The 14,509-nt window shown below is 38.1% G+C and overlaps 1 protein-coding gene across 1 annotated transcript; it reads left to right on the top strand.

Moving 5' to 3' along the window:
- The first annotated feature begins 2,073 nt into the window (after positions 1 to 2,073).
- Positions 2,074 to 8,916, top strand: LOC140559536 (keratin, type II cytoskeletal 8-like). Its single transcript, XM_072683066.1, has 9 exons — positions 2,074 to 2,437; positions 4,725 to 4,933; positions 5,172 to 5,232; positions 5,345 to 5,440; positions 5,535 to 5,699; positions 5,804 to 5,929; positions 7,939 to 8,159; positions 8,274 to 8,317; positions 8,410 to 8,916. Exons 1-9 carry the CDS (start codon positions 2,147 to 2,149, stop codon positions 8,610 to 8,612), a joined length of 1,416 nt encoding a protein of 471 aa, XP_072539167.1. The 5' UTR covers positions 2,074 to 2,146; the 3' UTR covers positions 8,613 to 8,916.
- Positions 8,917 to 14,509: the final 5,593 nt, after the last annotated feature.

The following is a 14,509-nucleotide window of genomic DNA, read 5'->3' as shown; positions in this document are numbered from 1 at the left end:
CAACAACAACAATAATAATAATAATAATAATAATAATAATAAATTAGTAATACATTGTTAATAATACATTTAATAATCTTCAATATACATATTTTGTTCTGCAGTTTAACCACATAGTGATAGTATTACAAACAATGTCACTCATCTAATACACCAGGACTGCACTGTCTATGTTTTTACATTACAGATATGAACACACCATTCTTGTTTGTTTTACATGTGAAATCCATTTTTTGTACAAATGTTTTGTCAGTTTTCTGTGATTTCTGAGTCAGTGGTGCTAAATATTCAACTTACAGAGCAATTCCTCAATTCTTCAAATGGGTGGAAAACATTTTGTGTACGGTTCTATATAGCCCAAGCTTGGTTTTCTAATAACTTCAAAATAATACAAAAATAAATAAATAAATAAATGTGTTTGATCATAACTGCTATCTGCATGTGGACATTATGGCAAGTATGTAAATAAACTGCAATGGTGATACATTTTCAAATTCTTCATTAAAAACAATATTACTATATCTGTACAGTATTATAAATATACTGTAAGGGTTTACTGTACCATGGATGTCTAGTGGTAGACATAAGGTTCAGAGTGTAGTAAAGTATACTCATAAACTAGGTGACACACCTAAACTGAGCTTTGACCAGTGAATTCATTGCTGTAAAACTGTCACACCTCTTTTTTGTTAACACTCCCTCGGGTTTATGAGATACAACCTCGCAACAGACATGACATTGCCATGACAACGTCTATAATAGTATAATAGAAAGTGTTTATGCAGCCGGCTTTAAATGCTCTGCTTACTAAATGCTTAAAATGTGCTGCTTCAAATGGCAAATTAAACTGCATTAAAAAAAAAACATTTATATGTTTTTAAAAATAAGTAATCAAACCATGAAATGTAAACATATCTGCCAAACACAACAATGCACAAATAGGAGATTTACATAAACCTGTCTGATTCATGTACTAGAGCTTTGTTGATCCATGAAACGCAACCAAATCCTGACCCAATAAATTACTGCCATCTGCTGGGATCTGCTGGAAGGGTCCAAGATAGTGCCTTTGAATACCACACATGTAAGCATCTGCTGAAGAGGTGGGTCCAGGATGTAAGGCTTGAATACTATATAGCTGAGAATCTGGGAATGATACCATACTGTACTTGAGTAACAGGCACATGCATGTTTTTTTTTACAGATGTAAAAACTAGGTTACTGGACTAAGGTCAAGTTTAAGCAGCTGCTGAAGACTTGAGGCTAGGATATTGGATTAGAGTTCCAGGTACTTGAGTGTGTGCTGAAGTATCAGACACATCAGTATCTGCTGAAGATATGGGTCCTGGATACTGATTATGTATCAGGCACCAGTACCTCCTAAGGACTTGAGTCCAGTATTCTCAGTCTATCCTCCTTTTTGAGGAGATGTTAATCCAAAGTGACCCAGATTTGAAGGCTTTGCTTGACAAGAGACTGAAGGTTATTAACTAATGGCTTGTTGTACTGGAACTCTACACAGGTCTTAGACACCACTGAAGGTTATTTTCTGAAGGCGTGTTTTCCTGAGTTGCGAAATCTCATTCACACATGCATTCACACTGGCTATTGTACACCTGCATTACATTTCTGGGTCATTAATATTTTTTCATTTATCTTATTTTTTCAGGTCTCTATTTACATCCAAATCCAAGGGGTAACGTCCTATGATGGCGTCCGTGCCCAGGTGTACCAGATTTTTAGATCTGTTATTGTTTAATCCAATTTCAACTAACCCTAAATGCTGTATATTATTATTAACATATTTTACATTATTACATTAACATAAAATCCTGTTCATAAACATTTATCTAAAGCATGTGTATGTCATGTAATTATGTAAGACTTGAGGTATTTCAGACAGGCGTCTAGTGCTAATTCCAGGGAAATGGTTAATATGTAACATTAAGATTAGTGTCTTTTCATTCACACCCTCTGTTCATTAAAAATCAGCCAATCTGCTTTCCCCATGCCCCTCCCTGACTCCAATAAAAGAGTGTGGGAGATTTCCCCTCTCTCCGTCTGTCTGATAATCCTCCAGTGAGGACCCTTCATACCTACATTCTGTTCATCCGGTTCTCTCTTCTTTCACATCTGGTGATTTGTGATGTCCAGCATGAAGAAAACTACAAGGTCTTTCTCATCAGCCTCTGCAAGCAGCTATGGCTTCAGGGAAACCAGCCCCTACAACAAGAGCCTTGAAACTTACAGCTACTTCAGGGCGGCAGGTTTGGGTACTGGTCCCAGTGTGTCTCTCCCAGTAACAGCTGTCACCGTCAACAAAAGCCTCCTGGCTCCCTTGAACCTGGAGATTGACCCTGACATCCAGGCAATCAGAATTCAGGAGAAAGAACAGATTAAGACCCTCAACAACCGCTTTGCTTCCTTCATCGACAAGGTGAGACTGTTGGGGGGTGGTCCTAGATCTCTAGGTTTGTGTCTCTGTGTTTTTTAACTTTGCTGGTTCGGTTGCTCACGGTTGCGCCAAACTTTATATATGTGATGAGAGATCAGCATCCAAATGCAAGTCTGTAGAAAAGGGATATGTTGTAATTGCCATGTTATATGAGTTTTAGCTTTATGTTTATTACATTTATTACTCCAATTGAACATTACTTTTCCAATTGCATTCTATTGTATTATTATATTAGTATATTATTAGTCGTTATACACATGCAAAGTACAGTACTGTTATCCTAGTGTAGAAATCTAGGGTCAGAGTGCAGGGTCAGCCATGCTATGGTACCCCTGGAGGGCCATTTGTCATCTCCAGTGTGGTCAAAATGGCAGATAAAGTAGTTTGGGCTGCTATGGATGTGAGATTACTGAAGCAAAACAATAGCTTGTTTAAATAGTTCACTGATGCTCAGCAGATGATTGACTGGAGTTCAAATGGTTGCACATCTTTGACTTTGCATGAAGTGCAGTAATGTACACCATCCTAGCTGATAAATTCAATTCAATAAAAACAGCAGTAGTAGTAGCAGTAGTAGTAGTAATGATGTTCATAATATGGTTTGTTTTGTTTAAGGGGGGTTTCAGTACGCAATTATGCTACCCAGTGTCTTGCTTCCTATGTCAGATATAGTGTGGAATCTGCCAATTACTCTGAGCTATCCATTCTTATCATAGATCATCTTTAAAATTTATTTACTGTTAATAGTTTAGTTATCGTACAGCCACCCTGTCGCCACCCCACAACCTGGAAGACCCACCTAAAGGGCCAATGTTCACATTCTGTCATAAATTCCTCCCTGTATGTCTTTACTTAAGTTCTATATCAGTTTCTTAGCGCCACCTTTTTCATGTGTTAACGCACATACCCACATACATTTTCCTCCATCTCTAAACCATAAAACCAGTTCACACCCTGTCAGTAAGGAGAGGCCCAGAGATAACATGTTCCACTCAACCTCTAACATCTGTGTGAAAGATTAACTCCACTTCAAGTATGAAAATAGTTATTGGCACCAGTGGGTTCCCCTTTTACCCATAACTCAATAAATTACAGTCAGAATCTACTCCTATCCCCGCTCTACACTGATGTCTGATGACTGATTGCTGCATACAGTATCTGCTTCCTTATCAGTTATGTCTCTGTTCACATGGAAAGAAATGCAAGTGAAAATACATAGATGCAAGCAAGTATCATATTGAGCTGTGGTTTGACTCAGTGCGTTTTAACTTGTTTTGGAAGGAAGAGGGGATATTGGCCAGTTTTCCAATCCAGTCCTCAGAGAACCCCAGATGGTTCCTATTATTTGCTCTACTCCAACTCCCAAAACACATGAACCAAGCAACTTGAAAAAGAAGACTAAGAAACTAGTCTAAGCTATTTTCACTGAATCAGGAAGCTCATCGTCGCAAAGAACTATCACAAAAAACTTGTATCTCCAAAATGCCAACTTTACAGCATAGAAAAAAACTTAGTAACTTTAGTGAAAAGTCAATGTAAAAATATTTTATTCCAAGTAATTTTAAACTGTTTCTATTAGTCCTTTCAAAAAGTGAAAAAAGCAGAATTGAAGCTACATTTTTTGTATCAGTTTTTGCATGACAGCAGCAATACATTTATAAACCAGAGAGAGCACTTGTATGTCTTGAGCATTTGTTGTTTTTACCAATTAGCTATGGCTCAATAAATACAAACACTTAAAGCAACACTATGGAAAATTGACATTTCTTGCTCCCCCTACATTTGGGAAGTGTAATTCACATACCAACATTTTTCTAGACAAGCTGAGAGATACATAACCATCACTAAAAGTAAAAGAACCATGTGAACTCACGTGATAGAGTAACATTACCAGGTTTTACGCAAATATGATTATGCAGCATTACAGTTTTCACAAGGGTTGTCCTGTCTGCTTGTCCAAAGTTACAAACTGCAGTTAGCAGCACACCAAGCTGGATTAACAATGACAGCAATGCTGTTCTCCCTATTACAAGTCAGTGGAGCAATGATTTTTAAGTTGTTATTTTAAGGTACAAATGCTGCATAGTGTTGCTTAAATTAATGTAAATATGTAGTGGCCATTACATTTACCTTTGAACTTTAACATACTTGAAGCTAGAATAAAGCAAAGGTGCAGACTGGCTAGGAGCCTTCATGTACTGAATAGAAAACCACTATTCAAGATAACAAGTAAATGTGTATTTAAAGTGTATTTGATGCCTCTACTCAGGTGCGTTTCCTGGAGCAGCAGAACAAAATGCTGGAGACCAAATGGAGTCTACTGCAGGAAAAGACCACCAGTCGCTCCAACATTGACACTTTATTTGAGGCCTACATTGCTAACCTGCGCAGGCAGCTGGACGGATTGGGAAGTCAGAAACTGCGTCTGGAGTCTGACCTGAACAACATGCAGGGTTTGGTGGAGGACTTCAAAAATAAGTATGAAGACTATGGACATTTAACAATATATGAAATATATGAAACGTGCTTTCGAGAAGCGTATGCTAGTCTTTATTATTGTACACAGGTGCTTGGAATACATGTTAGAAATGGGGGCCACCTTACCCGAGCCGATGATCATTTCTAGGACAAACTATGGTCTTGGGAAAAAAATTGGTTCTTGTGATCATGTGATTTACGTTTGACTGCATATTCTCCTGCTCTTTTCCCCTCTCAGGTATGAAGAAGAGATCAACAAACGCAATGAGTGTGAGAACAACTTTGTGCTCATCAAAAAGGTGTGTTGCAGAACTGGTGGACCTCTAGTATACATTTTTCTTCCTATTCTGAAATCATTCAAAATGTACTCAGAAGACTAAGTATATGTTTCTGTTTGTCTGTGTCTGCCAGGATGCTGATGGGGCATTCATAACTAAGGTAGAACTAGAGGCTACACTGGATGGCCTGGTTGATGAGGTTCAGTTTTTAAAACAGATCTATGAACAGGTACGGTTTTATTTGTTCTCATTGTTTGTCCCAAAAGTTCATACGTTAAGCTTCCATTGCTTTAACCATGAAAGTTTGCCCACTATTTAAACAGGAACTGCATGAGCTTCAGTCTCAGATCAAGGACACATCAGTCATCGTGGAGATGGACAACAGCAGGAACCTGGACATGGACGCCATTGTGGCTGAAGTGCGTGCTCAGTATGAGGACATCGCCAACCGCAACCGAGCTGAGGCAGAGGCCTGGTACAAACAGAAGGCAAGAGAGCTCTCTTTTCCTGAAAATATGCATACTGCATTTTCTTCTCTTTGTAGTATAAAAACATACTTCTAAATCACTGTATATATGTGTATGCCTTTTAGTATGAAGAGCTACAAGTGTCAGTCACTAGATATGGTGACAACCTGAAAAGCACTAAAGCCGAGATTGCTGAGCATACACGCAAAATCCACCGTGTGCAGTCTGAGATTGATGCTATCAAGGGACTGGTAAGATCTCCTTCTTTCAGTAAACTTCTTTTTTTCTCCCTTAGTATTTCCTCCCTTAGTATCCCTGCAGAATTGTAAAAATGAAAGAGACCACCCTACATTATCAGTTTTTCAGGTTTTGCTATTTATAGGCAATGTGTTTAGGGATATTAACATTTGCGTTGTATTTCATAAACCATGGACAACTTTACCCCTTAATTCCAAATAGAAATATTGTTATTTAGAGCATTTATCTGCTCAAAACAACTGCTCAAATAATGCAAATATTAAAAAATACAATTATTACAATAATAAAATTAAAATAAAATTAAAATCATAAAGCAAAGAAGTTATTATTCAGGTTTAAACAACACAGTACTAATATTTGAACTTTGAGAGCATTAAAAAATCACCATGATGAACTAACCTTGACTGCCAATCACAGCTTTCATGGCAGGGTCCTGGCAGGTTCTTCACTAGTCTTTTACATTGCTGTTGGCTGACTTTATGCCATTCACAGTATGCAAATTTGGGTAACTCAGATTTGTTTAATGAAATGCCTGGAATAAAATTGCTTCCATACACATAGAGATGCAAATTTAAGAAAAAATTAAGGGGTCTAGAGCTGTATATGTATTTATATTGAATTTGGGGATGTAGTTATGCACAACAAATGTCAGTTATCAATGGAGGCTGGAGATACCCATGCAAGTTTTTCAAACATAGCAATCAATGCATGGCCCCAAATGCAGATGATCGTCTGGCTTAAGTGTAGAGTTTTAAATGTCCTTGGTCCTCCAGACCAAAACCCTTACATTCCACCCAGTAGTGAATCTGTCTGACCCCTTTTTTTTAAAAAAAGAGAGGGTCTAAGAGAAGCCTCTCTGCAGAAGCTATTTCCAAAACAGCACAGCCACAGACAATGAGCCTAAAGAAGAAAGCTTTCTTTCCAATGAAACTGTAATGAAAGGTGACAATTGTACCTTATCTTGTTTATTTTCCAAGGGATTCAGAATGGATTGATAAACACTGATAACGTTTCTTGGAAGAATGGCACAGATTCAAGTCAAAGTGATATTCAGGTGTTTTTGCGATCACGCCAGATTTGAGCCTTCTGCTCTTGATAGCCCTCTCCTGGTAATTGTAGGTTAATGCTCATGGTTGATGCTAATGAACCATTTTGATGAAATCATCCAGTGCTGGGATGTCTTCCTTTCTGGCTGCCCATTGAAAAAAAGATATATACTGGCATATACTGAAAGAATGTCAATACTGTTGACAAACAGTCTCTCTGGGAATTATTCATCCCAGAGAAGCATCTTACATATTGCTTCAATTTGATCCCATTTGTCTAGAAAGCATCTGCTCCTGAATTTGATTATAGTGGACACTCTTTGATAGTTTGGATAATGAAAGGTTGCAAGGTAGTCACATGGTCCTAGAAGTCTTGAAGCCCAGATGCAGATCTGGAAAGCTGAAAGTCATCCCAGAGCCAATTACTGTTAAAACAGATGTGTTGTAATTTGACAGAAACAAACAATAGTGGGGGGTCTTTCCTAGCTTTTTTGTTTCAGAGACTTTACCTTGGACTGAAGCTGCTACTCTGATTGCTGTACTGAAGCTTCTCTCTTTCAGAATGTTATCCAGGACAAGGAGTGTAAGGAATATGTAAAGTAAATGTCCAAAAGTATCTAGACAACCCTTTAAATGAGTGAATTCACTGGACACATACATATAGTAGTATACACATAGCATGTATAATCTCCACAGGAAAGTATTGCCAATAGAATGGGATATCTGGAGCAGCTGCATGTGAATGTCCAATGCCAAGCATCGATGAGTAGGGCATACAGAGTGTACCACCATCGCTGGGCTGTGAAAGAGTTAAACTGTGTTCTCTAGAATAATGGACCTCCATGCGATACCTTCTGAGATCCAGAACTTATCCTACCTCAGTATCCAACCTCTGTAATGTTCATGAGGCTGTCAATGCAATCAAGTCCCTATTCCCTATTCTCTCATTTGCCCAGCGTGCTAGTCAGGAGGCACAGATCACAGAAGCAGAGGAGCGAGGAGAAGCAGCTATGAGAGATGCTAAGCTTCGCATTAAGGACCTGGAGGAGGCCCTCCAGAGGGCTAAGCATGACATGGCCCGGCAGGTGCGCGAGTACCAGTCACTAATGAACATCAAACTCGCCCTGGACATTGAGATCGCCACCTACAGGAAACTGCTGGAGGGAGAAGAAAGCAGGTAGGAAAGAATGCTGAGATGCTTTGAGATTTTTGGCTAAATGTAGTTGATTAGTTAAGAACAAGGTTCAAATCCTACCCCAAAAAATCCTTTTCTTTGATTGTTTTTTGCCAGGTTGGTACGTGGAGTCCAAGCAGTCAGTATCTCCAGACAGACCTGTAAGTTCTATGGTGCATCTGTCTCTCTCTCTTTCTGCAATTTTGACATTATTAGTGTATTTTAAATTTGATTATCACTCTCTGTCCCTCAGCCTACCAACCCCACCTGCTGGAAAGCAGCATGGTCTCAGTCCACGGTGCTGGGGCTCGTCCTCAGATTGCTATTTGCGACTTTGGCACCACTAACTACACCAGTACCATCACCCAAACCAAGAAGACCGTCATCGCAACTCAGGAGATTCATTCATCGAATGTGAAAGGAGATGCTGAAGACAAACTGGAGATTGCAGAGTAGTGCTCTCATTCAATGTTTTAACATATTGGTTGATGAAATAATTTGCAATTATCACTCTCCATACATGATATAATAAGAGTAGTGTAGTGTTTCTTTTTTTAAAGTGATCCCTTTGACAATTATTACCCATTACTTTTAAGCTGGAATTATTGTACTTTTCCTCATACCTCTTACCTCAGTTAGAACATTGGGCCTCTTTTTCAAACCATTTTTAAGAAGGAACAAAACCCACAGTTCTCACCAATGTTCCTCATTGTTTGGGTTTTGTTAATTCCATAAAAGAAAGTCATTAGCTTGTTCTGCATTGTGCTTGAAAATCTGCAGGAGTGAACAATGACTTGTAAACATTATGGTATTTGACAATAAAGTTGTCTTCAAAACACAACTATGTTTCTAAGAAGTTTTTTTCCCTTTAGAACTGAAGAATGTCTTGAAATCCAACCTATAAACATGTACCAACATGGCTTTGGGGAACAAAAATAAAACAAAAGCTAAAATCACTGTGAAAACAAAAGTCATTACATCAAAAATTGTCACATTGTTCTCCATGTTATTTCTGAAATTTGCTGTAATATCTGAATGCATTGCTGTGTGCTATTAGGTACACTGATTGTGTGTATTACCTTCTTAAAACAGAAGAGGGGGCACAAAGAAAGCTTCTTAAAACATATAATTTAAATTACCTTATTTAAAATGGAATAACATTTACAAATAACCATTTGTGCACTGGAACACTACAAACATTACATGCTTACTTATGAAGACATTTGTATACTCATATAATAAAGCAATAGAGAGCTATGGGCTTTGCAGACTTGATATCTCACAACAGTTCACTGGTGGCTGTAATGGTATGATTTCAAGGTGTATGTGTATGTGTTCTATGAATAATTAAGTTATCAGCAAACTAATTTATAGTGTTTACAGTATACAGTAATTTATAGCAATGTTGTTGAAGATTTCTTTTGTTGAGGTTTTAGGATGCTGCATTGTTTAAAAATGTTTTACAATTAGATGTCACCAACTGGCCACACATTCCTTACCTTTTTTAGGCCTTAATTGAGTTGACATCTAATTGTGTTAGGTCTTAAATCTTCTATTTAAAGCTTGTTAGAATTTGATTTGGAGTGTGAGTCTTCTTTGCGCAGAACTATTTCTAAAGCCCTGACACTTCTGATCACCTATCCATATGTCCAGGGGTGCAGATTTGGTTTACGGTCGATTCATATGTAACCATATTCTCATGAAATGTAATGTGTTATATGCCAGTAGTAAAAACAACAACAATCAAAACAAGCAATATTAAAAATAACACAGTAGTAATACTGTGTAATACTGAAAATAATGTATTTTCTCATACATTTTTAGTATTTAATTGACTAATGACATTCTGTTCTTATTATTCTTATTTTGATTCTTATTTTATCTTGCGAGCACCCAAAATGATCTCTCATAAAAGCAAGTTTAGGACAACATGTGACCACCCCTCTAGAGTGTATTTAATAGGTGTAATGTGTCCTAGATTTGTAGCAATATTAAAAGCCTATAAATACATTAATCAATGCTCTGAATCTAGCTTTTGTCATCCTGTGAATAATTATTTGTAAAACATAGCTCTGTTAATAATGACCATAACAGACTGAATTCCACAGTAAGCTACTATGTGTTGTTTTCAACATCTCTGTATCCATAGAAATCAGCATTCTCTTCTACTGTTAACACATCATCAATCAGCATAATGCAATATATTTTACAACTACTTTTGCAACAGAGCTCCTTGTGCAAACATGGTGCAAACTCAGAATTTCTTCTGCCGAAAAAAATCCCATTTCAACACTCATTTCAAACCTGGCAGTGGTCTTTCGGGTAGATATTGAACATCCATGGTTTAGACAGTGCTTTTACATAACTAGGATATAAAATGAGCTAAATAAGGGAATACCAGTGGGAGATCATATAAAATTAATGGGGGGCCTTCCTTTAACAGGTAAACTCAGCATTACTTTATAGCCCTGATATTTTCTCTCAAAAGTAACAGAAGTTCCCATTTTTGAGTTGAAAAGCACTGCACTGTGTGTATAGAGTTGCAAGGTTGGCAATAAGTATAATAACGGTAATGATTATTTTAGAGTCGCACTGCATTAAGCCTGAAATTACAGAACTGAGTGAAGGCCTAGGCTTGAAAGAATGTAACTTGATGAAACAGTGAAGAAAGACAAAGGGTAAGAAAAAAGGATACTTAACAAAAAAAATTCCTCACATTTCCACAACAGGTCAGAGCACACATTTTTGGTGGTCACACACGTTTGCCACAGGGGTTTTGACCTAAGGCTCTTGCTCAAACCCACCCAACCAGCCACCAGGGTAAGTAACTAATTTGAGAGATTCCTGTGAAAAACTAAAAAATGCTGAACAGCAAGGCTGCCTTTACCCTTTCCCTTCTTTAGCTGCCATTCTCTCTCTCCCTCCCACTCTCTCTCTCTCTCTCCCACTCTCTCTCTCTCTCTCTCTCTCTCTCTCTCTCTCTCTCTCTCAGAGCAAGCTTCAACAGGCCTAATCCTCAGCAGTAGTAACAGAAACTCAGGGGATTAGCAAGTATGGAAATGTTCTGCAGATTAACAATGGTTGACATTGCTTTGCCAGCAGTGATATATCTCAGTCTTTAGCAGAAACCTTCAGGTCATACATTCAGGTGCAAAACAGTATGAGGCAACACTAGTCCAATTAAACAACACCGTGCAGTGCAGTGCAAAGCAATGAATACAATACAATCAGTAGCAAGTATAAAGCATATAGGCAGGGCAAAAGTATATCAGTGTGCAGATCTGACTGTGCAAACTGCACATTACGATATGCACTACAAAAAGAGTAAAACACTATCTGTACATATTATGGTTAATCACCTTAAGTAGCATAGTTCTTGTCTCTGAAAGGAAAATATGGACAGTCCAGGGAAAAAGACTTTCATACAGCCTTAAAAACTTTTTCAGGTCAGTGGTTCTATATAGAACCATGACCACTTTACAACCATTGTACAACCATTTTAATGCATGTTTATTATTTATTTTTTGCGTGGTTATTGGGTTCTTCTCTATGATAGAGAGACCTTGTATATTCAAGGGGTACTTTACAATGTGCTCACAAAGAAACTTGAAGTTCCTGACTGTCTCCACACTGGAGCCATTAAAGTGTTACAGATCAGTTTGAGCTCATCAGGAGTCATCAATCCTATCTTTTGTTTTATGTACTTGGAGAGGCTTCCATATTTAAGCACTTAGATTATTAAAAAAAAAAAAATCTTGTGAGAGAAAGAGCAGAGGACATCAGGTACAAATAAAGATGCCTAGAAGATTTTAGTCACATATGTGCAAAAAGGGTCATTTAAGAAAATAAACCATCTGGCTCCTAAATCTTATCCTAGTCCAGTTAAGTTAAGGACTGTTAAGTTGATGTCATCAGAAGGTCTATAACAGGTTATTGAGGATGTTGGTGGGCAGTGGTGGCTCAGAGGTTAGAGAGCCGGGCTATTAATGGCAGGGTTCGATACCCGGGCTTGGCAAGCTGCCACTGTTGGGCCCTTGAGTAAGGCTCTTCCCCCTCTCTGGGTGTGTTTCACTGGTATGTATGTGTGTGGTCACTGCACGGATGGGTTCAACGCGGAAGCCACATTCCATATGTGTCACAAAATGTCACAAATGGTGTAGTAGACCTGTAAGATGATCAGAGAACATTTCATGTGAACATTTACAGATCTGAACTTGGACACTCCAAATATCGTGAAGACTATTAAATTCAGTAGACCTCAGTAAAAGTGATGCTGCTTCACCATTGCAATGTTGTTGACATGTTACTGACACTCTGGCAAGTGCTTATTGAATCTACAAAGGACCACTCCAAATAAAGTGTCACCCATATCTCTACTTTTTTAAACAGAGGAGGCCTGGAGACAGGACAGGGTGTGTGAAAATAAAATAACAATTGAACACAATATAGTTCCATTACCTAGAAAAAGTGCTGTGGTGACAATGTTCGTACCCTGAAAGTGTAGCCAACATAGATCCATGTTTATTCTAATAGATTCTGCTTGCCTGGATAACATGATTAAAATATTTGTGTGTGTGAAGAGGTTGAGAAGGACATGACAGAAAGAAAGACATGGTGTTTAGGTGTCAGTGGCCTTTAGGGGTTTACAGGTTTTTTTTGCTGGTCTTTAAGAAGTGAGCTCAAGTGATTAGTTAAACTGCACCTTGTATGAGGAGGCACTTAATCTTTCATTTAGCCTACTTGTCCTCCTTCCTCACACTTCTGAGGTTTACATTGCAACTCAGAGTACAAGGAGATATTTAGTCTTGCGTAAGCAGTGAAAGGCCTTTCTGGTTTGACAGGCGTACAAACAGCTACCTGCAGATAGAGCTGCAGAGAGCTCTTTCATTGTTCTTGCTTTTACACATCACTTACGTCTCATTCACTCACTCTGTCTTCCTATTTTCTTTAGGTGTTTGAAGACTTGCTCCACTGGTATTCCTTTTATTGCATTAAGAGTGGACTGGGGGCCACATCAGTGATACTAATTGGACATCCCATCCCCCTCTTTATATAAGTTCCTGAATATTTTAACTAGGTGTGTCTAGTTTTCACTTGTGGCTAACAAACAAAGCAGGTCTTTCAACTGAACTAAGCACTCACACAGATTCACCCAGTTTAACACTCATCAGTAACACAGGTACTGATTTCTGTTCTGAAAACCATGAGAAAAAAACCCCAGCTAAGTCACCAGCTTCGATGGGCGTTGTTATCTGGTGGAGTAGTGATGACAGCAGACGTTATTTTTGTTGGTTTTGAGTTGTGATGTTGAGTTGTGACCGAAATTCAACATCTTTCAAACGACACAAGCCAACATCTTATTCATGTAAAATAAGATCATTTCGTTGTGAGGTATGGCGAACAAAACCCAGCATCTGCTAAATTTTATAAAGTTAACATCCACACAACATGAACTTTTAACCACAGTTTAATGTCGGTCTAACGTTGAAGCTTGATGTCGACCCATTGTTGGTTTGTGATGGATATGTGACTTTGTTTTCCCGTCAGAATTCAACATTCGTGAAACGTTGGAGTCTACCATCTTTCTGATGTCAAATTGATATCCAGTGCCTGCTGGGAAAGTGCGCATTAATATGCCTCCTTATTTATCCACAAGCTGCAAAAATGCGTAGAGTAGAGATTTGCATGGAGTATGCGCTGAAATGTACAATACACACTATAGTGTCGCTCTCACGCTAAACCCTTGTCTCTCCAGTTTTATTTTTCACTTTTTGACATAGTTCGGATTTGGCAGCTGTTCTTTACTTTGTAGAAATGATCCAAAATAACTTGGAATACAATCTTTTTTACATTAATTTCCATTGAAAGTTTTTACTTTCTTCTGTAAAGTTAACATTTTGGAGATAGGAGGTTTTATGTGACATTGACAATACGCTACATTAATCAATACAGTGCAAAGATTAAGATTATTCTTTTCATAGTAAATCAGGATGGATGCATTGTTATGTCTCTGAAATCCATTAACTATTTAGGTGCTAGGCCTATTATTCAGGGATTACTATAAATTAGTGATGTTGTATTATAATTAGTAGCGTAATTATGTGTACTATGAAAACAATGCACATTTTATAAGACAGAGGGAATGGAGTGTGGGCCAGTGTACAGGCCCTTAGGGTTTCATGGCATTAAGAAACTGTTTTAGGAAAGTCTGTAGAAGAGATTAAACAATTATGTTAATGTTCGCATAGTGCAGTTTCCAATGTAACCTTAAGCTAAGAAGCAGGTTTGTAATTAGGGGAGGTAGTTGTTTAACCGACATTTGACACACCCATAAGGAGTGGAGGTGTGTGTGT

The sequence above is a fragment of the Salminus brasiliensis genome, chromosome 7 (assembly GCF_030463535.1).
Source record: "Salminus brasiliensis chromosome 7, fSalBra1.hap2, whole genome shotgun sequence".
NCBI classification, from domain to species: Eukaryota; Metazoa; Chordata; class Actinopteri; order Characiformes; family Bryconidae; genus Salminus; species Salminus brasiliensis.
This window is presented reverse-complemented; position numbering and strand designations above follow the sequence as displayed.

Coding starts and splice junctions, on each gene's coding strand:
- LOC140559536 (XM_072683066.1), top strand. CDS start 2,147: ATGTCCAGCATGAAGAAAACTACAAGGTCTTTCTCATCAGCCTCTGCA. Junction 5,700..5,803: donor AGGCCTGGTACAAACAGAAG/GCAAGAGAGCTC, acceptor TATGCCTTTTAG/TATGAAGAGCTACAAGTGTC. Junction 5,930..7,938: donor TTGATGCTATCAAGGGACTG/GTAAGATCTCCT, acceptor TCATTTGCCCAG/CGTGCTAGTCAGGAGGCACA.